Here is a 25,811-nt window from a genome sequence, read left to right as displayed (position 1 = left end):
GTTTCTCAGCTGAATGATCAGTGTGAATCTGTAGTTCCTCCGGCTGAATGATCAGTGTGAATCTGTAGTTCCTCCAGCTGAATGATCAGTGCGAATCTGTAGTTCCTCCAGCTGAATGATCAGTGCGTATCTGTAGTTCCTCCAGCTGAATGATCAGTGCGTATCTGTAGTTCCTCCAGCTGAATGATCAGTGCGAATCTGTAGTTCCTCCAGCTGAATGATCAGTGCGTATCTGTAGTTCCTCCAGCTGAATGATCAGTGTGAATCTGTAGTTCCTCCAGCTGAATGATCAGTGTGTATCTGTAGTTCCTCCAGCTGAATGATCAGTGTAAATCTGTAGTTCCTCCAGCTGAATGATCAGTGTGAATCTGTAGTTCCTCCAGCTGAATGATCAGTGTGAATCTGTAGTTCCTCCAGCTGAATGATCAGTGTGAATCTGTAGTTCCTCCAGCTGAATGATCAGTGTGAATCTGTAGTTCCTCCAGCTGAATGATCAGTGTGAATCTGTAGTTCCTCCAGCTGAATGATCAGTGTGAATCTGTCATTCCTCCAGCTGAATGATCAGTGTGAATCTGTAGTTCCTCCAGCTGTTAGTGTTTGATACAAACTCTTCCAATCATGTGAACTCTTCCACTGCTGAACTCTACTCCAGCTCTCCAACAGTTCCTTTCCTTTCTTGGTCTCATTCAAAAACCCAAACAGACAAATGGAGGTGTGAGAGGCTGATGTATCTGTGGTGTCTGGTGTATCTGTGGTGTCTGGTGTATCTGTGGTGTCTTGTGTATCTGAGGTGTCTGGTGTATCTGTCGTGTCTGGTGTATCTGAGGTGTCTTGTGTATCTGAGGTGTCTGGTGTATCTGTGGTGTCTGGTATATCTGTGGTGTCTGGTGTGTCTGGTGTATCTGTGTTGTCTGGTGTATATGTGGTGTCTGGTGTATCTGTGGTGTCTGGTGTATCTGTGGTGTCTGGTGTATATGTGGTGTATCTGTGGTGTCTGGTGTATCTGTGGTGTCTGGTGTATCTGTGGTGTCTGGTGTATCTGAGGTGTCTGGTATATATGTGGTGTCTCGTGTATCTGTGGTGTCTGGTATATATTTTAGGTCTGGTTTATCTGTGGTGTCTGGTGTATCTGTGGTGTCTGTTGTATCTGTGGTGTCTGGTATATCTTTTAGGTCTGGTTTATCTGTGGTGTCTGTTGTATCTGTGTTGGCTGGTGTATCTGTGGTGGCTGGTGTATCTGTGGTGTCTGGTGTATCTGTGGTGTCTGGTGTATGTCTGGTGTATCTGTGGTGTCTGGTATATCTTTTAGGTCTTGTTTATCTGTGGTGTCTGGTATATCTGTGGTGTCTGGTATATCTGTGGTGTCTGGTGTATCTGTGGTGTCTGGTGTATCTGTGGTGTCTGGTGTATCTGTGGTGTCTGTTGTATCTGTGGTGTCTGGTATATCTTTTAGGTCTGGTATATCTTTTAGGTCTGGTTTATCTGTGGTGTCTGTTGTATCTGTGGTGTCTGTTTTATCTGTGGTGTCTGGTTTATATATGGTGTCTGGTGTATCTGTGGTGTCTGTGGTGTCTGTTGTATCTGTGGTGTGTGGTATATCTTTTAGGTCTGGTTTATCTGTGGTGTCTGTTGTATCTGTGGTGTCTGGTGTATCTGTGGTGTCTGTTGTATCTGTGGTGTCTGGTATATCTTTTAGGTCTGGTTTATCTGTGGTGTCTGTTGTATCTGTGGTGTCTGTTTTATCTGTGATGTCTGGTTTATATATGGTGTCTGGTGTATCTGTGGTGTCTGTGGTGTCTGTTGTATCTGTGGTGTCTGGTGTATCTGTGATGTCTGTTGTATCTGTGATGTCTGTTGTATCTGTGGTGTCTGGTGTATCTGTGGTGTCTGTTATATCTTTTAAGGTCTGGTGTATCTGTGGTGTCTGTTGTATCTGTGGTGTCTGGTATATCTTTTAGGTCTGGTTTATCTGTGGTGTCTGGTGTATCTGTGGTATCTGGTGTATCTGTGGTGTCTGGTGTATCTGTGGTGTCTGTTGTATCTGTGGTGTCTGGTATATCTTTTAGGTCTGGTTTATCTGTGGTGTCTGGTGTATCTGTTTTATCTGTGATGTCTGGTTTATATATGGTGTCTGGTGTATCTGTGGTGTCTGTGGTGTCTGTTGTATCTGTGGTGTCTGGTATATCTTTTAGGTCTGGTTTATCTTTGGTTTCTAATGTGTCTGTGGTATCTGGTGTATCTGTGGTATCTGTGGTGTCTGGTGTATCTGTGGTGTCTGGTGTATCTTTATCTATTTTGTCTGTTGTTTGCGTGTTGTTATTGTGTGTGTTAGGATCATGTCAGTTATTTCTGCTGTTCACTGGACTAGGTTCCAGTATATCTTCACATATGTATTTCTTTAGTGACACTGGTAACTTTCCATTCTTACATCTATCTCAGTTGTATTTGTTACTGTCAAGGTACATCCAGGTAGAACATCTGTAGCTGTGACACAACATCTGTAGCTATGACACAACTACTGTTGCTATGACACAACTACTGTTGCTATGACACAACTACTGTTGCTATGACACAACTACTCGGTGTTAAAGAATTGTAAAGCTCTGACTCTCTCTCTCTCTCTCTCTCTCTATCTCCCTCTCTCTCTCTCTCTCTCTCTCTCTCTCTCTCTCTCTCTCTCTCTCTCTCTCTCTCTCTCTCTCTCTCTCTCTCTCTCTCTCTCTCTCTCTCTCTCTCTCTCTCTCTCTCTCTCTCTCTCTCTCTCTCTCTCTCACCTTATCTACCCCCATCAGAGAGCAGCAGAGTTTTGTCGAATCAGAGAAGAGGTCGGAGTTCATACCTAGCCAGCTGCTGCCGCCGAGAGTCAAGAAGTACCTGGCCATGGACCCTGACACCAACGATGTCATTGGATACATAGTTCCTGTCTTCAGGACCAGGTGGGAGACTGGGATATAACATAGTAACACTGATATGTTTCAGATAGACATTTACACTGAATGATACAATATGTGCCTGTTGTTTAGCCATGAGTTTGGGGATAAAAATATAAATACACGGTTTAACCTTTATTTAACTAGGGGATGTTCAGGTTTAGTTTAATTTATTTGTATCAAATCAAACAGGTGGTCAACAACAATACAGATAAAAATGAATAAATAAACGGTGTGCAGGTGGTTGGAAGCACAAAAATTATATAAATACATTCGGTAAGTACAAAAATAAAAAAGGTTTGTTAAAACACATAACAAAACCCACTAATAATAAATGTAAAAATTAACTGATCAGCAATCACAAAAAAATGATAAACCGTATAAGTTGTGTTTAAATGTGTGTGTGTTTGTGGATAGTTGGGAGATTAATGAGTAGTTTGGTTCATCAGGCTGACCCTCTGTCTTCATGGAGGAGATTACCGAGTAGTTTGGTTCATCAGGCTGACCTCCAGTCTTCATGGAGGAGATTACTGAGTAGTTTGGTTCATCATACTGACCCCCAGTCTTCATTGAGGAGATTACTGAGTAGTTTGATTCATCAGGTTGACCCTCTGTCTTCATGGAGGAGATTAATGAGTAGTTTGATTCATCAGGTTGACCCTCTGTCTTCATGGAGGAGATTAATGAGTAGTTTGATTCATCAGGTTGACCCTCTGTCTTCATGGAGGAGATTAATGAGTAGTTTGATTCATCAGGTTGACCCTCTGTCTTCATGGAGGAGATTAATGAGTAGTTTGGTTCATCAGGCTGACCTCCAGTCTTCATGGAGGAGATTACTGAGTAGTTTGATTCATCAGGTTGACCCTCTGTCTTCATGGAGGAGATTACTGAGTAGTTTGGTTCATCAGGCTGACCCCCAGTCTTCATGGAGGAGATTAATGAGTAGTTTGGTTCACCATACTGACCCCCAGTCTTCATGAAGGAGATTAATGAGTAGTTTGGTTCATCAGCCTGACCTCCAGTCTTCATGGAGGAGATTACTGAGTAGTTTGGTTCATCAGGCTGACCCCCAGTCTTCATGGAGGAGATTATTGAGTAGTTTGGTTCGTCAGGTTTGTTTCGTCAGTCTTCGCTTGAAGTTATTGAGGGATAATGATGTTTTGGCAATGGGAAGATAACAATTTCAGAGTACTCTGTATTTGATAAACAATTGACTATGTGAGGTGCTTCAGTGGGGAGGGTGAAGGTTATCACTGTGTCTTTTGTTAAATAGAAGTATTTCAGAATATTTCAGAATTAACCTGTAAGAATCCATTGAAGGGTTTAGGTAAACTGTCTGGGACCTGGTAGAATCCATTGAAGGGTTTAGGTAAACTGGGACCTGGAAGAATCCATTGAAGGGTTTAGGTAAACTGGGACCTGGTAGAATCCATTGAAGGGTTTAGATAAACTGGGACCTGGTAGAATCCATTGAAGGGTTTAGGTAAACTGGGACCTGGTAGAATCCACTGAAGGGTTTAGGTAAACTGGGACCTGGTAGAATCCATTGAAGGGTTTAGGTAAACTGGGACCTGGTAGAATCCATTGAAGGGTTTAGATAAACTGGGACCTGGTAGAATCCATTGAAGGGTTTAGGTAAACTGGGACCTGGTAGAATCCACTGAAGGGTTTAGGTAAACTGGGACCTGGTAGAATCCATTGAAGGGTTTAGGTAAACTGTCTGGGACCTGGTAGAATCCATTGGAGGGTTTAGGTAAACTGGGACCTGGTAGAATCCATTGAAGGGTTTAGGTAAACTGTCTGGGACCTGGTAGAATCCATTGTAGGGTTTAGGTAAACTGGGACCTGGTAGAATCCAATGAAGGGTTTAGGTAAACTGTCTGGGACCTGGTAGAATCCATTGAAGGGTTTAGGTAAACTGTCTGGGACCTGGTAGAATCCATTGAGGGGTTTAGGTAAACTGGGACCTGGTAGAATCCATTGAGGGGTTTAGGTAAACTGGGACCTGGTAGAATCCATTGAAGGGTTTAGGTAAACTGGGACCTGGTAGAATCCATTGAAGGGTTTAGGTAAACTGGGACCTGGTAGAATCCATTGAGGGGTTTAGGTAAACTGGGACCTGGTAGAATCCATTGAAGGGTTTAGGTAAACTGTCTGGGACCTGGTAGAATCCACTGAAGGGTTTAGGTAAACTGTCTGGGACCTGGTAGAATCCATTGAAGGGTTTAGGTAAACTGTCTGGGACCTGGTAGAATCCATTGAAGGGTTTAGGTAAACTAGGACCTGGTAGAATCCATTGAGGGGTTTAGGTAAACTGTCTGGGACCTGGTAGAATCCATTGAAGGGTTTAGGTAAACTGGGACCTGGTAGAATCCATTGAAGGGTTTAGGTAAACTGTCTGGGACCTGGTAGAATCCATTGAAGGGTTTAGGTAAACTGTCTGGGACCTGGTAGAATCCATTGAAGGGTTTAGGTAAACTGTCTGGGACCTGGTAGAATCCATTGAAGGGTTTAGGTAAACTGTCTGGGACCTGGTAGAATCCATTGAAGGGTTTAGGTAAACTGTCTGGGACCTGGTAGAATCCATTGAAGGGTTTAGGTAAACTGGTTTAGGTAAACTGGGACCTGGTAGAATCCATTGAAGGGTTTAGGTAAACTGGGACCTGGTAGAATCCATTGAAGGGTTTAGGTAAACTGTCTGGGACCTGGTAGAATCCATTGAAGGGTTTAGGTAAACTGTCTGGGACCTGGTAGAATCCATTGTAGGGTTTAGGTAAACTGGGACCTGGAAGAAGGGTTTAGGTAAACTGCCTGGGACCTGGTAGAATCCATTGAAGGATTTAGGTAAACTGGGACCTGGTAGAATCCATTGAAGGGTTTAGGTAAACTGTCTGGGACCTGGTAGAATCCATTGTAGGGTTTAGGTAAACTGGGACCTGGTAGAATCTATTGAAGGGTTTAGGTAAACTGTCTGGGACCTGGTAGAATCCATTGAAGGGTTTAGGTAAACTGGGACCTGGTAGAATCCATTGAAGGGTTTAGGTAAACTGTCTGGGACCTGGTAGAATCCATTGAAGGGTTTAGGTAAACTGGGACCTGGTAGAATCCATTGAAGGATTTAGGTAAACTGTCTGGGACCTGGTAGAATCCATTGAAGGGTTTAGGTAAACTGGGACCTGGTAGAATCCATTGAAGGGTTTAGGTAAACTGTCTGGGACCTGGTAGAATCCATTGAAGGGTTTAGGTAAACTGTCTGGGACCTGGTAGAATCCATTGAAGGGTTTAGGTAAACTGTCTGGGACCTGGTAGAATCCATTGAAGGGTTTAGGTAAACTGGGACCTGGTAGAATCCATTGAAGGGTTTAGGTAAACTGGGACCTGGTAGAATCCATTGAAGGGTTTAGGTAAACTGGGACCTGGTAGAATCCATTGAAGGGTTTAGGTAAACTGGGACCTGGTAGAATCCATTGAAGGGTTTAGGTAAACTGGGACCTGGTAGAATCCATTGAAGGGTTTAGGTGAACTGTCTGGGACCTGGTAGAATCCATTGAAGGGTTTAGGTAAACTGGGACCTGGTAGAATCTATTGAAGGGTTTAGGTAAACTGTCTGGGACCTGGTAGAATCCATTGAAGGTTTTAGGTAAACTGGGACCTGGTAGAATCCATTGAAGGGTTTAGGTAAACTGTCTGGGACCTGGTAGAATCCATTGAAGGGTTTAGGTAAACTGTCTGGGACCTGGTAGAATCCAATGAAGGGTTTAGGTAAACTGGGACCTGGTAGAATCCATTGAAGGGTTTAGGTAAACTGTCTGGGACCTGGTATAATCCATTGAAGGGTTTAGGTAAACTGTCTGGGACCTGGTAGAATCCATTGAAGGGTTTAGGTAAACTGGGACCTGGTAGAATCCATTGAAGGGTTTAGGTAAACTGGGACCTGGTAGAATCCATTGAAGGGTTTAGGTAAACTGGGACCTGGTAGAATCCATTGAAGGGTTTAGGTAAACTGGGACCTGGTAGAATCCATTGAAGGGTTTAGGTAAACTGTCTGGGACCTGGTAGAATCCATTGAAGGGTTTAGGTAAACTGGGACCTGGTAGAATCCATTGAAGGGTTTAGGTAAACTGTCTGGGACCTGGTAGAATCCATTGAAGGGTTTAGGTAAACTGTCTGGGACCTGGTAGAATCCATTGAAGGGTTTAGGTAAACTGGGACCTGGTAGAATCCATTGAAGGGTTTAGGTAAACTGACTGGGACCTGGTAGAATCCATTGAAGGGTTTAGGTAAACTGTCTGGGACCTGGTAGAATCCATTGAAGGGTTTAGGTAAACTGGGACCTGGTAGAATCCATTGAAGGGTTTAGGTAAACTGTCTGGGACCTGGTAGAATCCATTGAAGGATTTAGGTAAACTGGGACCTGGTAGAATCCATTGAAGGGTTTAGGTAAACTGGGACCTGGTAGAATCCATTGAAGGGTTTAGGTAAACTGGGACCTGGTAGAATCCATTGAAGGGTTTAGGTAAACTGTCTGGGACCTGGTAGAATCCATTGAAGGGTTTAGGTAAACTGGGACCTGGTAGAATCCATTGAAGGGTTTAGGTAAACTGGGACCTGGTAGAATCCATTGAAGGGTTTAGGTAAACTGACTGGGACCTGGTAGAATCCATTGAAGGGTTTAGGTAAACTGGGACCTGGTAGAATCCATTGAAGGGTTTAGGTAAACTGTCTGGGACCTGGTAGAATCCATTGAAGGGTTTAGGTAAACTGGGACCTGGTAGAATCCATTGAAGGGTTTAGGTAAACTGTCTGGGACCTGGTAGAATCCATTGAAGGATTTAGGTAAACTGGGACCTGGTAGAATCCATTGAAGGGTTTAGGTAAACTGGGACCTGGTAGAATCCATTGAAGGGTTTAGGTAAACTGGGACCTGGTAGAATCCATTGGAGGGTTTAGGTAAACTGTCTGGGACCTGGTAGAATCCATTGAAGGGTTTAGGTAAACTGGGACCTGGTAGAATCCATTGAAGGATTTAGGTAAACTGGGACCTGGTAGAATCCATTGAAGGATTTAGGTAAACTGGGACCTGGTAGAATCCATTGAAGGGTTTAGGTAAACTGGGACCTGGTAGAATCCATTGAAGGGTTTAGGTAAACTGGGACCTGGTAGAATCCATTGGAGGGTTTAGGTAAACTGTCTGGGACCTGGTAGAATCCATTGAAGGGTTTAGGTAAACTGGGACCTGGTAGAATCCATTGAAGGATTTAGGTAAACTGGGACCTGGTAGAATCCATTGAAGGATTTAGGTAAACTGGGACCTGGTAGAATCCATTGAAGGGTTTAGGTAAACTGGGACCTGGTAGAATCCATTGAAGGGTTTAGGTAAACTGACTGGGACCTGGTAGAATCCATTGAAGGGTTTAGGTAAACTGGGACCTGGTAGAATCCATTGAAGGGTTTAGGTAAACTGGGACCTGGTAGAATCCATTGTAGGGTTTAGGTAAACTGTCTGGGACCTGGTAGAATCTATTGAAGGGTTTAGGTAAACTGGGACCTGGTAGAATCCATTGAAGGGTTTAGGTAAACTGGGACCTGGTAGAATCCATTGTAGGGTTTAGGTAAACTGTCTGGGACCTGGTAGAATCTATTGAAGGGTTTAGGTAAACTGGGACCTGGTAGAATCCATTGTAGGGTTTAGGTAAACTGTCTGGGACCTGGTAGAATCCATTGAAGGGTTTAGGTAAACTGGGACCTGGTAGAATCCATTGTAGGGTTTAGGTAAACTGTCTGGGACCTGGTAGAATCCATTGAAGGGTTTAGGTAAACTGGGACCTGGTAGAATCCATTGAAGGGTTTAGGTAAACTGTCTGGGACCTGGTAGAATCTATTGAAGGGTTTAGGTAAACTGGGACCTGGTAGAATCCATTGTAGGGTTTAGGTAAACTGTCTGGGACCTGGTAGAATCCATTGAAGGGTTTAGGTAAACTGGGACCTGGTAGAATCCATTGAAAGGTAAACTGGGACCTGGTAGAATCCATTGAAGGGTTTAGGTAAACTGGGACCTGGTAGAATCCATTGTAGGGTTTAGGTAAACTGTCTGGGACCTGGTAGAATCCATTGAAGGGTTTAGGTAAACTGGGACCTGGTAGAATCCATTGAAGGGTTTAGGTAAACTGGGACCTGGTAGAATCCATTGGAGGGTTTAGGTAAACTGTCTGGGACCTGGTAGAATCCATTGAAGGGTTTAGGTAAACTGGGACCTGGTAGAATCCATTGAAGGATTTAGGTAAACTGGGACCTGGTAGAATCCATTGAAGGGTTTAGGTAAACTGGGACCTGGTAGAATCCATTGAAGGGTTTAGGTAGACTGGGACCTGGTAGAATCCATTGAAGGGTTTAGGTAAACTGGGACCTGGTAGAATCCATTGAAGGGTTTAGGTAGACTGGGACCTGGTAGAATCCACTGAAGGGTTTAGGTAAACTGTCTGGGACCTGGTAGAATCCATTGAAGGGTTTAGGTAAACTGGGACCTGGTAGAATCCATTGAAGGGTTTAGGTAAACTGAGACCTGGTAGAATCCATTGAAGGGTTTAGGTAAACTGGGACCTGGTAGAATCCATTGTAGGGTTTAGGTAAACTGTCTGGGACCTGGTAGAATCTATTGAAGGGTTTAGGTAAACTGGGACCTGGTAGAATCCATTGAAGGGTTTAGGTAAACTGGGACCTGGTAGAATCCATTGAAGGGTTTAGGTAAACTGGGACCTGGTAGAATCCATTGTAGGGTTTAGGTAAACTGTCTGGGACCTGGTAGAATCTATTGAAGGGTTTAGGTAAACTGGGACCTGGTAGAATCCATTGAAGGGTTTAGGTAAACTGAGACCTGGTAGAATCCATTGAAGGGTTTAGGTAAACTGGGACCTGGTAGAATCCATTGTAGGGTTTAGGTAAACTGACTGGGACCTGGTAGAATCCATTGAAGGGTTTAGGTAAACTGGGACCTGGTAGAATCCATTGAAGGGTTTAGGTAAACTGGGACCTGGTAGAATCCATTGTAGGGTTTAGGTAAACTGTCTGGGACCTGGTAGAATCTATTGAAGGGTTTAGGTAAACTGGGACCTGGTAGAATCCATTGAAGGGTTTAGGTAAACTGGGACCTGGTAGAATCCATTGTAGGGTTTAGGTAAACTGTCTGGGACCTGGTAGAATCTATTGAAGGGTTTAGGTAAACTGGGACCTGGTAGAATCCATTGTAGGGTTTAGGTAAACTGTCTGGGACCTTGGAGAATCCATTGAAGGGTTTAGGTAAACTGGGACCTGGTAGAATCCATTGAAGGGTTTAGGTAAACTGGGACCTGGTAGAATCCATTGTAGGGTTTAGGTAAACTGTCTGGGACCTGGTAGAATCCATTGAAGGGTTTAGGTAAACTGGGACCTGGTAGAATCCATTGAAGGGTTTAGGTAAACTGGGACCTGAAGGGTTTAGGTAGAATCCATTGAAGGGTTTAGGTAAACTGGGACCTGGTAGAATCCATTGAAGGGTTTAGGTAAACTGGGACCTGGTAGAATCCATTGAAGGGTTTAGGTAAACTGGGACCTGGTAGAATCCATTGAAGGGTTTAGGTAAACTGGGACCTGGTAGAATCCATTGAAGGGTTTAGGTAAACTGGGACCTGGTAGAATCCATTGAAGGTTTAGGTAAACTGTCTGGGACCTGGTAGAATCCATTGAAGGGTTTAGGTAAACTGTCTGGGGACCTGGTAGAATCCATTGAAGGGTTTAGGTAAACTGGGACCTGGTAGAATCCATTGAAGGGTTTAGGTAAACTGTCTGGGACCTGGTAGAATCCATTGAAGGGTTTAGGTAAACTGTCTGGGACCTGGTAGAATCCATTGAAGGGTTTAGGTAAACTGTCTGGGACCTGGTAGAATCCATTGAAGGGTTTAGGTAAACTGGGACCTGGTAGAATCCATTGAAGGGTTTAGGTAAACTGGGACCTGGTAGAATCCATTGAAGGGTTTAGGTAAACTGTCTGGGACCTGGTAGAATCCATTGAAGGGTTTAGGTAAACTGTCTGGGACCTGGTAGAATCCATTGAAGGGTTTAGGTAAACTGGGACCTGGTAGAATCCATTGAAGGGTTTTACTGGGACCTGGTAGAATCCACTGAATGGTTTAGGTAAACTGGGACCTGGTAGAATCCATTGAAGGGTTTAGGTAAACTGGGACCTGGTAGAATCCATTGAAGGGTTTAGGTAAACTGGGACCTGGTAGAATCCATTGAAGGGTTTAGGTAAACTGGGACCTGGTAGAATCCATTGAAGGGTTTAGGTAAACTGTCTGGGACCTGGTAGAATCCATTGAAGGGTTTAGGTAAACTGTCTGGGACCTGGTAGAATCCATTGGAGGGTTTAGGTAAACTGGGACCTGGTAGAATCCATTGGAGGATTTAGGTAAACTGGGACCTGGTAGAATCCATTGTAGGGTTTAGGTAAACTGTCTGGGACCTGGTAGAATCCATTGAAGGGTTTAGGTAAACTGGGACCTGGTAGAATCCATTGAAGGGTTTAGGTAAACTGGGACCTGGTAGAATCCAATGAAGGGTTTAGGTAAACTGGGACCTGGTAGAATCCATTGAAGGGTTTAGGTAAACTGGGACCTGGTAGAATCCATTGAAGGGTTTAGGTAAACTGGGACCTGGTAGAATCCATTGAAGGGTTTAGGTAAACTGTCTGGGACCTGGTAGAATCCATTGAAGGGTTTAGGTAAACTGGGACCTGGTAGAATCCATTGAAGGGTTTAGGTAAACTGTCTGGGACCTGGTAGAATCCATTGAAGGGTTTAGGTAAACTGTCTGGGACCTGGTAGAATCCATTGAAGGGTTTAGGTAAACTGGGACCTGGTAGAATCCATTGAAGGGTTTAGGTAAACTGGGACCTGGTAGAATCCAATGAAGGGTTTAGGTAAACTGTCTGGGACCTGGTAGAATCCATTGAAGGATTTAGGTAAACTGGGACCTGGTAGAATCCATTGAAGGGTTTAGGTAAACTGTCTGGGACCTGGTAGAATCCATTGAAGGGTTTAGGTAAACTGGGACCTGGTAGAATCCATTGAAGGTTTTAGGTAAACTGTCTGGGACCTGGTAGAATCCATTGAAGGGTTTAGGTAAACTGGGACCTGGTAGAATCCATTGAAGGATTTAGGTAAACTGGGACCTGGTAGAATCCATTGAAGGGTTTAGGTAAACTGTCTGGGACCTGGTAGAATCCATTGAAGGGTTTAGGTAAACTGGGACCTGGTAGAATCCATTGAAGGGTTTAGGTAAACTGGGACCTGGTAGAATCCATTGAAGGGTTTAGGTAAACTGTCTGGGACCTGGTAGAATCCATTGAAGGGTTTAGGTAAACTGGGACCTGGTAGAATCCATTGAAGGGTTTAGGTAAACTGGGACCTGGTAGAATCCATTGAAGGGTTTAGGTAAACTGTCTGGGACCTGGTAGAATCCATTGAAGGGTTTAGGTAAACTGTCTGGGACCTGGGAGAATCCATTGAAGGGTTTAGGTAAACTGTCTGGGACCTGGTAGAATCCATTGAAGGGTTTAGGTAAACTGTCTGGGACCTGGTAGAATCCATTGAAGGGTTTAGGTAAACTGTCTGGGACCTGGTAGAATCCATTGTAGGGTTTAGGTAAACTGTCTGGGACCTGGTAGAATCTATTGAAGGGTTTAGGTAAACTGGGACCTGGTAGAATCCATTGTAGGGTTTAGGTAAACTGTCTGGGACCTGGTAGAATCCATTGAAGGGTTTAGGTAAACTGGGACCTGGTAGAATCCATTGAAGGGTTTAGGTAAACTGGGACCTGGTAGAATCCATTGAAGGGTTTAGGTAAACTGGGACCTGGTAGAATCCATTGTAGGGTTTAGGTAAACTGGGACCTGGTAGAATCCATTGAAGGGTTTAGGTAAACTGTCTGGGACCTGGTAGAATCCATTGAAGGGTTTAGGTAAACTGTCTGGGACCTGGTAGAATCCATTGAAGGGTTTAGGTAAACTGGGACCTGGTAGAATCCATTGAAGGGTTTAGGTAAACTGGGACCTGGTAGAATCCATTGAAGGGTTTAGGTAAACTGGGACCTGGTAGAATCCATTGAAGGGTTTAGGTAAACTGTCTGTGACCTGGTAGAATCTATTGAAGGGTTTAGGTAAACTGGGACCTGGTAGAATCCATTGTAGGGTTTAGGTAAACTGTCTGGGACCTGGTAGAATCCATTGAAGGGTTTAGGTAAACTGGGACCTGGTAGAATCCATTGAAGGGTTTAGGTAAACTGGGACCTGGTAGAATCCATTGAAGGGTTTAGGTAAACTGGGACCTGGTAGAATCCATTGTAGGGTTTAGGTAAACTGTCTGGGACCTGGTAGAATCCATTGAAGGGTTTAGGTAAACTGGGACCTGGTAGAATCCATTGAAGGATTTAGGTAAACTGGGACCTGGTAGAATCCATTGAAGGGTTTAGGTAAACTGGGACCTGGTAGAATCCATTGAAGGGTTTAGGTAAACTGTCTGGGACCTGGTAGAATCCATTGAAGGGTTTAGGTAAACTGGGACCTGGTAGAATCCATTGAAGGTTTTAGGTAAACTGTCTGGGACCTGGTAGAATCCATTGAAGGGTTTAGGTAAACTGTCTGGGACCTGGTAGAATCCATTGAAGGGTTTAGGTAAACTGTCTGGGACCTGGTAGAATCCATTGAAGGGTTTAGGTAAACTGGGACCTGGTAGAATCCATTGAAGGTTTTAGGTAAACTGTCTGGGACCTGGTAGAATCCATTGAAGGGTTTAGGTAAACTGTCTGGGACCTGGTAGAATCCATTGAAGGATTTAGGTAAACTGTCTGGGACCTGGTAGAATCCATTGAAGGGTTTAGGTAAACTGTCTGGGACCTGGTAGAATCCATTGAAGGGTTTAGGTAAACTGTCTGGGACCTGGTAGAATCCATTGAAGGGTTTAGGTAAACTGGGACCTGGTAGAATCCATTGAAGGGTTTAGGTAAACTGGGACCTGGTAGAATCCATTGAAGGGTTTAGGTAAACTGGGACCTGGTAGAATCCACTGAAGGGTTTAGGTAAACTGGGACCTGGTAGAATCCATTGAAGGGTTTAGGTAAACTGTCTGGGACCTGGTAGAATCCATTGAAGGGTTTAGGTAAACTGGGACCTGGTAGAATCCATTGAAGGGTTTAGGTAAACTGTCTGGGACCTGGTAGAATCCATTGAAGGGTTTAGGTAAACTGGGACCTGGTAGAATCCATTGAAGGGTTTAGGTAAACTGTCTGGGACCTGGTAGAATCCATTGGAGGGTTTAGGTAAACTGGGACCTGGTAGAATCCATTGGAGGATTTAGGTAAACTGGGACCTGGTAGAATCCATTGTAGGGTTTAGGTAAACTGTCTGGGACCTGGTAGAATCCATTGAAGGGTTTAGGTAAACTGGGACCTGGTAGAATCCATTGAAGGGTTTAGGTAAACTGGGACCTGGTAGAATCCATTGAAGGGTTTAGGTAAACTGGGACCTGGTAGAATCCATTGAAGGGTTTAGGTAAACTGGGACCTGGTAGAATCCAATGAAGGGTTTAGGTAAACTGGGACCTGGTAGAATCCATTGAAGGGTTTAGGTAAACTGGGACCTGGTAGAATCCATTGAAGGTTTTAGGTAAACTGTCTGGGACCTGGTAGAATCCATTGAAGGGTTTAGGTAAACTGTCTGGGACCTGGTAGAATCCATTGAAGGATTTAGGTAAACTGGGACCTGGTAGAATCCATTGAAGGGTTTAGGTAAACTGTCTGGGACCTGGTAGAATCCATTGAAGGGTTTAGGTAAACTGGGACCTGGTAGAATCCATTGAAGGTTTTAGGTAAACTGTCTTGGACCTGGAAGAATCCATTGAAGGGTTTAGGTAAACTGGGACCTGGTAGAATCCATTGAGGGGTTTAGGTAAACTGTCTGGGACCTGGTAGAATCCATTGAAGGGTTTAGGTAAACTGTCTGGGACCTGGTAGAATCCATTGAAGGGTTTAGGTAAACTGGGACCTGGTAGAATCCACTGAAGGGTTTAGGTAAACTGTCTGGGACCTGGAAGAATCCATTGAAGGGTTTAGGTAAACTGTCTGGGACCTGGTAGAATCCATTGAAGGGTTTAGGTAAACTGTCTGGGACCTGGTAGAATCCATTGAAGGGTTTAGGTAAACTGTCTGGGACCTGGTAGAATCCATTGAAGGGTTTAGGTAAACTGTCTGGGACCTGGTAGAATCCATTGAAGGGTTTAGGTAAACTGTCTGGGACCTGGTAGAATCCATTGAAGGGTTTAGGTAAACTGTCTGGGACCTGGTAGAATCCATTGAAGGGTTTTTGTAAACTGGGACCTGGTAGAATCCATTGAATGGTTTAGGTAAACTGAATGGTTTAGGTAAACTGTCTGGACCTGGAAGAATCCATTGAAGGGTTTAGGTAAACTGTCTGGGACCTGGTAGAATCCATGGAAGGGTTTAGGTAAACTGGGACCTGGTAGAATCCATGGAAGGGTTTAGGTAAACTGGGACCTGGTAGAATCCATGGAAGGGTTTAGGTAAACTGGGACCTGGTAGAATCCATTGAAGGGTTTAGGTAAACTGGGACCTGGTAGAATCCATTGAAGGGTTTAGGTAAACTGGGACCTGGTAGAATCCATTGAAGGGTTTAGGTAAACTGTCTGGGACCTGGAAGAATCCATGGAAGGGTTTAGGTAAACTGTCTGGGACCTGGTAGAATCCTTTGAAGGGTTTAGGTAAACTGGGACCTGGTAGAATCAATTAAAGAGTTTAGGTAAACTGTCTGGGACCTGGTAGAATCCAATGAAGGGTTTAGGTAAACTGGGACCTGGTAGAATCCATTGAAGGGTTTAGGTAAACTGTCTGGGACCTGGTAGAATCCACTGAAGGGTTTAGGTAAACTGTCTGGGACCTGGTAGAATCCATTGAAGGGTTTAGGTAAACTGTCTGGGACCTGGTAGAATCCATTGAAGGGTTTAGGTAAACTGGGACCTGGTAGAATCCATTGAAGGGTTTAGGTAAACTGTCTGGGACCTGGTAGAATCCATTGAAGGGTTTAGGTAAACTGGGACCTGGTAGAATCTATTGAAGGGTTTAGGTAAACTGGGACCTGGTAGAATCCTTTGAAGGGTTTAGGTAAACTGGGACCTGGTAGAATCAATTAAAGAGTTTAGGTAAACTGTCTGGGACCTGGTAGAATCCATTGAAGGGTTTAGGTAAACTGGGACCTGGTAGAATCCATTGAAGGATTTAGGTAAACTGTCTGGGACCTGGTAGAATCCATTGAAGGGTTTAGGTAAACTGTCTGGGACCTGGTAGAATCCATTGAAGGATTTAGGTAAACTGTCTGGGACCTGGTAGAATCCATTGAAGGGTTTAGGTAAACTGTCTGGGACCTGGTAGAATCCATTGAAGGGTTTAGGTAAACTGTCTGGGACCTGGTAGAATCCATTGAAGGGTTTAGGTAGACTGGGACCTGGTAGAATCCATTGAAGGGTTTAGGTAAACTGTCTGGGACCTGGTAGAATCCATTGAAGGGTTTAGGTAAACTGTCTGGGACCTGGTAGAATCCATTGAAGGGTTTAGGTAAACTGGGACCTTGTAGAATCCATTGAAGGGTTTAGGTAAACTGGGACCTGGTAGAATCCATTGAAGGTTTTAGGTAAACTGGGACCTGGTAGAATCCATTGAAGGGTTTAGGTAAACTGTCTGGGACCTGGTAGAATCCATTGGAGAGTTTAGGTAAACTGTCTGGGACCTGGTAGAATCCATTGAAGGGTGACCGGAAACATGACCCGAATACAATCAGTGTAGCTATTCCTTCCGCAAGGCAATCAAACAAGCTAAACAAGCTAAGTGTCAGTATAGAGACAAAGTAGATTCGCAATTCAACGGCTCAGACACAAGAGGTATGTGGCAGGGTCTACAGCCAATCACGGATTACAAAAAGAAAACCAGCCCCGTCTCAGACCAGGATGTCTTGCTCCCAACTCCCGTACGGGCTCGGGAGAGACAAAGGTTTAAAGTCATGCGTCCTCCGATACACAAGCCGCACTGCTTCTTAACACAGCGCGCATCCAACCCGGAAGCCAGCCGCACCAATGTGTCGGAGGAAACACCGTGCACCTGGCGACCTTGGTTAGCGCGCACTGCGCCCGTCCCGCCACAGGAGTCGCTGGTGCGTGATGAGACAAGGATATCCCTACCGGCCAAACCCTCCCTAACCCGGACGATGCTAGGCCAATTGTGCATCGCCCCACGGACCTCCCTGTCACGGCCGGTTACGACAGTTACGCCTGGGTTGAACCCAGAGTCTCTGGTGGCACACCTAGCGCTGCAGTACAGCGCCCTTAACCACTGCACCACCGGGAGGCCCGAGAGCATCCTTTCGGGCTGTATCACCGCCTGGTACGGCAACTGCTCCACCCACAACCATAAGGCTCTCCAGAGGGTAGTGAGGTCTGCACAACGTATCACCGGGGGCAAACTACCTGCCCTCCAGGACACCTACACCACTCGATGTTACAGGAAGGCCAAAAAGATCATCAAGGACAACAACCACCTGAGCCACTGCCTGTTCACCCCGCTATCATCCAGAAGGCGAGGTCCGTACAGGTGCATCAAAGCTGGGACCGAGAGACTGAAAAACAGCTTCTATCTCAAGGCCATCAGACTGTTAAACAGCCATCACTAACATAGAGTGGCTGCTGCCAACATACTGACTCAACTCCAGCCACTTTAATAATGGAAAAATTGCTGTACATTTTTTTTCACAAGCCACTTTAAACAATGCCACTTAATATAATGTGTACATACCCTACATTATTCATCTCATATGTATATACTGTACTCTATACCATCTCCTGCATCTTGCCTATGTTGTTCTTTACCATCACTCATTCATATATCTTTATGTACATATTCTTCATCCCTTTACACTTGTGTGTGTAAGGCAGTTGTTGTGAAATTGTTAGGTTAGATTACTCGTTAGTTATTACTGTATTGTCGGAACTAGAAGCACAAGAATTTCGCTACACTCGCAATAACATCTGCTGACCATGTGTATGTGACAAATAAAATTTGATTTCATTTGATGCCCTTTCCACCTGGGGGTGGCCCGTCAGGACGTCCAGGATCCAGTTGCAGAGGGAGGTGTCCCTATTTTGTTTTTACTGAGAATTTTTTAAGACTGGTTGAAAACCAAGGTTTTCAGAACCCTTCTGCTGCTCTCTTACGTGGTTAAACTAAGGTAAAGCAGTGGTGAAATACAGAGTTGAAAGATGGGAGAAAAGTCTGGTAAGCAAGACCACGTCTTTTTAAAATTTTATATTTTTATTTAACCAGGTAGGCCAGTTGAGAACAAGTTCTCATTTACAACTGTGACCTGGACAAGATAAAGCAAAGCAGTTCGACACAAACAACACAGAGTTACACATGGAGTAAACAAAACATACAGTCAGTAATACAGTAGAACAAAAGAAAACAAAAAGTCTATATACAGTGTGTGCAAATGAGGTCAGATAAGGGAGGCAATAAATAGGCCATGGTGGCGAAATAATTACAATATAGCAATTAAACACTTGAATGGAGAAGATGAATGTGCAAGTAGAGATAGGAAAGGTGGCCAAAGTATGAATTGGCTTTGACCAGTGAGATATACCTGCTGGAGCGCGTGCTACGAGTTTGAACAGTGTCTGTTGCTGTCTGCTGTGGTGTCTGTATCCATGAGTTTCAACCGTGTCTGTTGTCTGTTTTGTCCGTAGCCATGAGTTTGCCCGGGGCCTAGTTGAGGTCCAGGAAGAAGTGAAGGAGGAGGGGGTGGGGCATGTTGCCATGAGAAACCTGTTCTCCCTGGAGACCAGCTCCATGGAGACGATTACCGTGGAGAAGAAGAGCAGGAAGAGGCACATTAGAGAGTCAGCTGACCGCCTGGAGCTCAGCAAGAAGGTCAGTACTATTGATTGATCGATTGACTGGAACTACAGAAGAAAGTCATCCTGGACACCACATTACTTGTGGTCTTTTTTCAGTCTAAGAGGAGTTAACCCTTTCCTCTCCATATCCCTGCTACCTGTCCCCCTGTAGGTTGAGGAGAGAGCAGAGTTTTAACCACTTCCTGTCCCCCTGTAGGTTGAGGAGAGAGCAGCATTTTAACCCCTTCCTGTCCCCCTGTAGGTTGAGGAGAGAGCAGAGTTCCGTAAGAAGCAGAACAGTGACAACCTGACCCATCCACCTGAGTTCATAGTTCGTCCCCGAGGACAGACTGTCTGGGAGGGCAAGACTGTCAAGCTGCACTGCACCGTGTCTGGATGGCCTAAACCACGTATTGCATGGTGAGACACACACATACACCCTCTACCGCTCCCTTTCATCCCTCTCCCTCTGCCTGTCATCCCTCTCCCTCTTGCCTTTCATCCCTCTCCCACTGCCTTTCATCCCTCTCCCTTTCATCCCTCTCCCACTGCCTTACATCCCTCTCCCTCTGCCTTTCATCCCTCTCCCACTGCCTTTCATCCCTCTCCCTTTCATCCCTCTCCCACTGCCTTACATCCCTCTCCCTCTGCCTTTCATCCCTCTCCCACTGCCTTTCATCCCTCTCCCTCTTGCCTTTCATCCCTCTCCCACTGCCTTTCATCCCTCTCCCTTTCATCCCTCTCCCACTGCCTTTCATCCCTCTCCCTCTGCCTTTCATCCCTCTCCCTCTGCCTTTCATCCTTCTCCCTCTGCCTTTCATCCCTCTCCCTCTCCCTTTCATCCCTCTCCCACTGCCTTTCATCCCTCTCCCTCTCCCTTTCATCCCTCTCCCACTGCCTTACATCCCTCTCCCTCTGCCTTTCATCCCTCTCCCACTGCCTTTCATCCCTCTCCCTCTGCCTTTCATCCTTCTCCCACTGCCTTTCATCCCTCTCCCTCTGCCTTTCATCCTTCTCCCTCTGCCTTTCATCCCTCTCCCACTGCCTTTCATCCCTCTCCCTCTGCCTTTCATCCTTCTCCCTCTGCCTTTCATCCCTCTCCCTCTGCCTTTCATCCTTCTCCCTCTGCCTTTCATCCCTCTCCCACTGCCTTTCATCCCTCTCCCTCTGCCTTTCATCCTTCTCCCACTGCCTTTCATCCCTCTCCCTCTGCCTTTCATCCCTCTCCCACTCCATTTCATCCCTCTCCCACTGCCTTTCATCCCTCTCCCACTGCCTTTCATCCCTCTCCCACTGCCTTTCATCCCTCTTTGATTTTCTTTAAAAAACAAGGACATTTCTAAGTGACCCTTTCATCCCTCTCCATTTCATCCCTCTCCCACTGCCTTTCATTCCTCTCCATTTCATCCCTCTCCCACTGCATTTCATCCCTCTCCCACTGCCTGTCATCCCTCTCCCACTGCCTTTCATCCCTCTCCCACTGCCTTTCATCCCTCTCCCTCTGCCTTTCATCCCTCTTTGATTTTCTTTAAAAAACAAGGACATTTCTAAGTGACCCCAAACTGTTGATTGGTAGTCTATGTAAGAATGCTGTTCATTGACTACAGCTCAGAAATCAACACCATAGTGCCCTCAAAGCTCATCACTAAGCTAAGGACCCTGGGACTAAACACCTCTGCAACTGGATCCTGGACTTCCTGACGGGCCGCCCCCAGGTGGTGAGGGTAGGTAAGCTCATCAGAAAGTTTGTGGCCAATGGATCTGAACCCTGCCAAACGCTGATCCTCAACACAGGGGCTCCACAAGGGTGCGTGCTCAGCCCCCTCCTGTACTCCCTTTTCACCCATGACTGTGTGACCCCACACGTCTCCAACTGAATCATCAAGTTCGCAGACGACACAATAGTAGTAGGCTGATGATGAGACATCCTACAGGGAGGAGGTAGAGTGGTGTCAGAAAAATAACGTCTCCCTTAACGTCCACAAAATGAAGGAGCTGATCGTGAACTTCAGGAGACAGCAGAGAAAGCCCGGCTCCATCCAAATCGTCGTGGCCACAGTGGAGAGGGTGAACATTTTCAAGTTCTTCGGTTTACACATCACTGACAATCTGAAATGGTCCATCCACACAGACAGCGAACAACATTTGATTACATCTATTTCCAGTCAATGTTGGAGCCTAAACTATAGAGTATAATATTTAGGAAACTAATTTCCACGGAAAGACAACTACATGTGATTCTCTACCCAAACAGCCTACAGGCTATTTATTTGAGACATTTGATCTGGCACGTCCAACACAAGAGAGGAGCTACTGAGCTTGAAGCATTACTATCTTATGAAAAATGCCGTCTTGCTTTCTGTCTGGGCCCACAGCAGCTCTACACGGAAACACACGCACGCACACACGCACGCACACACGCACGCACGCACGCACGCACGCACGCACGCACGCACTGCACCACACCGCACCGCACCGTGGCTGGATGGCCCAAACCCTGTTCCGCATGGTGAGACCAGACTATGGGTCAGATACATACGTGTACAGTACATTCAGAAAGTATTCAGACCCCTTAACCTTTTCCACATTTTGTTACATCAGCCTTATTTTAAAATTGATTCGATTGCTCCCTCAATTTACACACAATACATCATAATGCAAAGCAAAAACATGTTTTTAGACATTTTTGCAAATGTCCCCCAAAAAAAAAACGGATATTCTTTTACATAAGTATTCTGAAAAACATCCCCACAGCATGATGCTGCCACCACCATGCTTCACCGTAGGGATGGTGCCAGTTGTCCTCCAGACGTGACGCTTGGCATTCAGGCCAATCCTGGTTTTATCAGACCAGAGAATTTTGTTTCTCCTGGTCTGAGAGTCTTTAGGTGCCTTTTGGTAAAGCGGGCTGTCATGTGCCTTTTACTGAGTAGTGGCTTCCGTCTGGCCACTCTACCATAAAGGCCTGATTGATGGAGTGCTGCAGAGATGGTTGTCCTTCTGGAATGTTCTACCATCTTCACAGAGGAACCCTGGAGGACTGGACCTCTTGGTCACCTCCGGGCCCTTCTCCCCTGATTGCTCTTCCATTTAAGAATGATGGAGGCCACTGTGTTCTTGGGGACCTTCAATGCTGCAGAATGATGGAGGCCACTGTGTTCCTGGGGACCTTCAATGCTGCAGAATGATGGAGGCCACTGTGTTCTTGGGGACCTTCAATGCTGCAGAATGATGGAGGCCACTGTGTTCTTGGGGACCTTCAATGCTGCAGAATGATGGAGGCCACTGTGTTCTTGGGGACCTTCAATGCTGCAGAATGATGGAGGCCACTGTGTTCTTGGGGACCTTCAATGCTGCAGAATGATGGAGGCCACTGTGTTCTTGGGGACCTTCAATGCTGCAGAATGATGGAGGCCACTGTGTTCTTGGGGACCTTCAATGCTGCAGAATGATGGAGGCCACTGTGTTCTTGGGGACCTTCAATGCTGCAGAATGATGGAGGCCACTGTGTTCTTGGGGACCTTCAATGCTGCAGAATGATGGAGGCCACTGTGTTCTTGGGGACCTTCAATGCTGCAGAATGATGGAGACCACTGTGTTCTTGGGGACCTTCAATGCTGCAGAATGATGGAGACCACTGTGTTCTTGGGGACCTTCAATGCTGCAGAATGATGGAGGCCACTGTGTTCTTGGGGACCTTCAATGCTGCAGAATGATGGAGACCACTGTGTTCTTGGGGACCTTCAATGCTGCAGAATGATGGAGGCCACTGTGTTCTTGGGGACCTTCAATGCTGCAGAATGATGGAGGCCACTGTGTTCTTGGGGACCTTCAATGCTGCAGAATGATGGAGACCACTGTGTTCTTGGGGACCTTTAATGCTGCAGAATGATGGAGGCCACTGTGTTCTTGGGGACCTTCAATGCTGCAGAATGATGGAGACCACTGTGTTCTTGGGGACCTTCAATGCTGCAGAATGATGGAGACCACTGTGTTCTTGGGGACCTTCAATGCTGCAGAATGATGGAGACCACTGTGTTCTTGGGGACCTTCAATGCTGCAGAATGATGGAGGCCACTGTGTTCTTGGGGACCTTCAATGCTGCAGAATGATGGAGGCCACTGTGTTCTTGGGGACCTTCAATGCTGCAGAATGATGGAGGCCACTGTGTTCTTGGGGACCTTCAATGCTGCAGAATGATGGAGACCACTGTGTTCTTGGGGACCTTCAATGCTGCAGAATGATGGAGACCACTGTGTTCTTGGGGACCTTCAATGCTGCAGAATGATGGAGACCACTGTGTTCTTGGGGACCTTCAATGCTGCAGAATGATGGAGGCCACTGTGTTCTTGGGGACCTTCAATGCTGCAGAATGATGGAGGCCACTGTGTTCTTGGGGACCTTCAATGCTGCAGAATGATGGAGGCCACTGTGTTCTTGGGGACCTTCAATGCTGCAGAATGATGGAGGCCACTGTGTTCTTGGGGACCTTCAATGCTGCAGAATGATGGAGGCCACTGTGTTCTTGGGGACCTTCAATGCTGCAGAATGATGGAGGCCACTGTGTTCTTGGGGACCTTCAATGCTGCAGAATGATGGAGGCCACTGTGTTCTTGGGGACCTTCAATGCTGCAGAATGATGGAGGCCACTGTGTTCTTGGGGACCTTCAATGCTGCAGAATGATGGAGGCCACTGTGTTCTTGGGGACCTTCAATGCTGCAGAATGATGGAGGCCACTGTGTTCTTGGGGACCTTCAATGCTGCAGAATGATGGAGACCACTGTGTTCTTGGGGACCTTCAATGCTGCAGAATGATGGAGGCCACTGTGTTCTTGGGGACCTTCAATGCTGCAGAATGATGGAGACCACTGTGTTCTTGGGGACCTTCAATGCTGCAGAATGATGGAGGCCACTGTGTTCTTGGGGACCTTCAATGCTGCAGAATGATGGAGGCCACTGTGTTCTTGGGGACCTTCAATGCTGCAGAATGATGGAGGCCACTGTGTTCTTGGGGACCTTCAATGCTGCAGAATGATGGAGGCCACTGTGTTCTTGGGGACCTTCAATGCTGCAGAATGATGGAGGCCACTGTGTTCTTGGGGACCTTCAATGCTGCAGAATGATGGAGGCCACTGTGTTCTTGGGGACCTTCAATGCTGCAGAATGATGGAGACCACTGTGTTCTTGGGGACCTTCAATGCTGCAGAATGATGGAGGCCACTGTGTTCTTGGGGACCTTCAATGCTGCAGAATGATGGAGGCCACTGTGTTCTTGGGGACCTTCAATGCTGCAGAAATGTTTTGGTCCCCTTCCCCAGATCTGTGCCTCGACTCAATCCTGTCTTGGAACTGTATGGACAATTTATTAGACCTCATTGCTTGTTTTCTTTCTCTGACGTGCACCTGAGCTCAATTTCTAGTCTCATAGAAGAGGGTCTGAATACCTTTGTAAAAAAGGTATTTCTGTTTATTTATTATAAATTTGCAAAAATGTCGTAACCTGTTTTCACTGGATAAAAGCGTCTGCTAAATGGCATATATTAGTCATTATGGGGTTTTGATGAGGAAAACATTAATTGAAACCATTTTATAATAAGGCATTTTATAATAAGGCATTTTATAATAAGGCATTTTATAATAAGACATTTTATAATAAGGCATTTTATAATAAGGCATTTTATAATAAGGCATTTTATAATAAGACATTTTATAATAAGACATTTTATAATAAGGCATTTTATAATAAGACATTTTATAATAAGACATTTTATAATAAGGCATTTTATAATAAGACATTTTATAATAAGGCATTTTATAATAAGGCATTTTATAATAAGGCATTTTATAATAAGACATTTTATAATAAGGCATTTTATAATAAGGCATTTTATAATAAGACATTTTATAATAAGACATTTTATAATAAGACATTTTATAATAAGACATTTTATAATAAGGCATTTTATAATAAGGCATTTTATAATAAGACATTTTATAATAAGGCATTTTATAATAAGACATTTTATAATAAGGCATTTTATAATAAGACATTTTATAATAAGACATTTTATAATAAGGCATTTTATAATAAGACATTTTATAATAAGACATTTTATAATAAGACATTTTATAATAAGGCATTTTATAATAAGGCATTTTATAATAAGACATTTTATAATAAGGCATTTTATAATAAGACATTTTATAATAAGGCATTTTATAATAAGGCATTTTATAATAAGACATTTTATAATAAGGCATTTTATAATAAGACATTTTATAATAAGACATTTTATAATAAGGCATTTTTTAATAAGGCATTTTATAATAAGGCAATTTATAATAAGACATTTTATAATAAGACAATCACCACCTTCCGGAGACACCTGAAACCCCACCTCTTCAAGGAATACCTAGGATAGGGTAAGTAAGGGTAAGTAATCCTTCTCACCCCCCTTCTCCCCCAACAAGATTTAGATGCAAGTGGCTGTTCCACTGGTTGTCATAAGGTGTATGCACCAATTTGTAAGTCGCTCTGGATAAGAGCGTCTGCTAAATGACTTAAATGTAAATGTAATAATAAGGCATTTTATAATAAGACATTTTATAATAAGACATTTTATAATAAGGCATTTTATAATAAGACATTTTATAATAAGGCATTTTATAATAAGGCATTTTATAATAAGGCTGTAACGTAACAAAATGAGGAAAAAGGGAAGGGGTCTGAATACTTTCCGAATGCACTGTACATACATACATACATACATACACACATACATACATACATACATACATACATACATACATACATACACACATACACACATACACACATACATACATACACACACACATACATACATACATACATACATACATACATACATACATACA

At 44.7% G+C, this 25,811-nt stretch overlaps 1 protein-coding gene and 3 long non-coding RNA genes across 23 annotated transcripts in view; 2 read left to right on the top strand and 2 right to left on the bottom strand.

Annotated features, from left to right (window-relative positions):
- Positions 1–4,666: 4,666 nt before the first annotated feature.
- Positions 4,667–9,222, bottom strand: LOC127907468 (uncharacterized). 3 transcript variants are annotated; one of them, XR_008064449.1, is made up of 4 exons: positions 9,105–9,222; positions 6,903–7,142; positions 5,556–5,715; positions 4,667–4,775 (listed from the first exon to the last, which is right to left on the bottom strand). It is a non-coding gene; the product is annotated as an uncharacterized LOC127907468 (long non-coding RNA). The 3 variants fall into 3 exon arrangements; XR_008064450.1 differs by lacking the exon at positions 9,105–9,222 and adding an exon at positions 8,087–8,185; XR_008064451.1 differs by lacking the exon at positions 9,105–9,222 and adding an exon at positions 7,855–7,953.
- LOC127907467 (uncharacterized) lies at positions 5,026–8,805 on the top strand. Of its 6 annotated transcripts, none has more exons than XR_008064443.1 (7): positions 5,026–5,201; positions 5,282–5,529; positions 6,095–6,296; positions 6,967–7,290; positions 7,565–7,724; positions 8,269–8,348; positions 8,703–8,805. It is a non-coding gene; the product is annotated as an uncharacterized LOC127907467 (long non-coding RNA). The 6 variants fall into 6 exon arrangements; XR_008064447.1 differs by lacking the exon at positions 8,703–8,805 and adding an exon at positions 7,409–7,526 and having other exon boundaries at positions 6,967–7,210; positions 7,565–7,606; positions 8,307–8,322; XR_008064446.1 differs by lacking the exon at positions 8,269–8,348 and having other exon boundaries at positions 6,967–7,252; positions 7,447–7,606.
- A 9,528-nt stretch (positions 9,223–18,750) lies between the features above and the next one.
- myom1a (myomesin 1a (skelemin)) overlaps positions 18,751–25,811 on the top strand; it is a 198,575-nt gene continuing 191,514 nt past the window's right edge. The window contains exons 1-2 of the mRNA XM_052462696.1: positions 18,751–18,947; positions 19,176–19,333. Coding sequence (XP_052318656.1) covers positions 18,834–18,947; positions 19,176–19,333 — 272 coding nt within the window. The 5' untranslated portion in view covers positions 18,751–18,833. The remainder of the gene's footprint in view (positions 18,948–19,175; positions 19,334–25,811) is intronic.
- On the bottom strand, positions 22,106–24,210 carry LOC127907465 (uncharacterized). Of its 13 annotated transcripts, none has more exons than XR_008064439.1 (5): positions 24,063–24,195; positions 23,667–23,798; positions 23,139–23,226; positions 22,831–23,050; positions 22,106–22,214 (listed from the first exon to the last, which is right to left on the bottom strand). It is a non-coding gene; the product is annotated as an uncharacterized LOC127907465 (long non-coding RNA). The 13 variants fall into 13 exon arrangements; XR_008064438.1 differs by having other exon boundaries at positions 22,150–22,258; XR_008064434.1 differs by having other exon boundaries at positions 22,194–22,302.

The sequence above is a fragment of the Oncorhynchus keta genome, chromosome 15, assembly GCF_023373465.1.
Source record: "Oncorhynchus keta strain PuntledgeMale-10-30-2019 chromosome 15, Oket_V2, whole genome shotgun sequence".
Classification (NCBI taxonomy): domain Eukaryota; kingdom Metazoa; phylum Chordata; class Actinopteri; order Salmoniformes; family Salmonidae; genus Oncorhynchus; species Oncorhynchus keta.
This window is presented reverse-complemented; position numbering and strand designations above follow the sequence as displayed.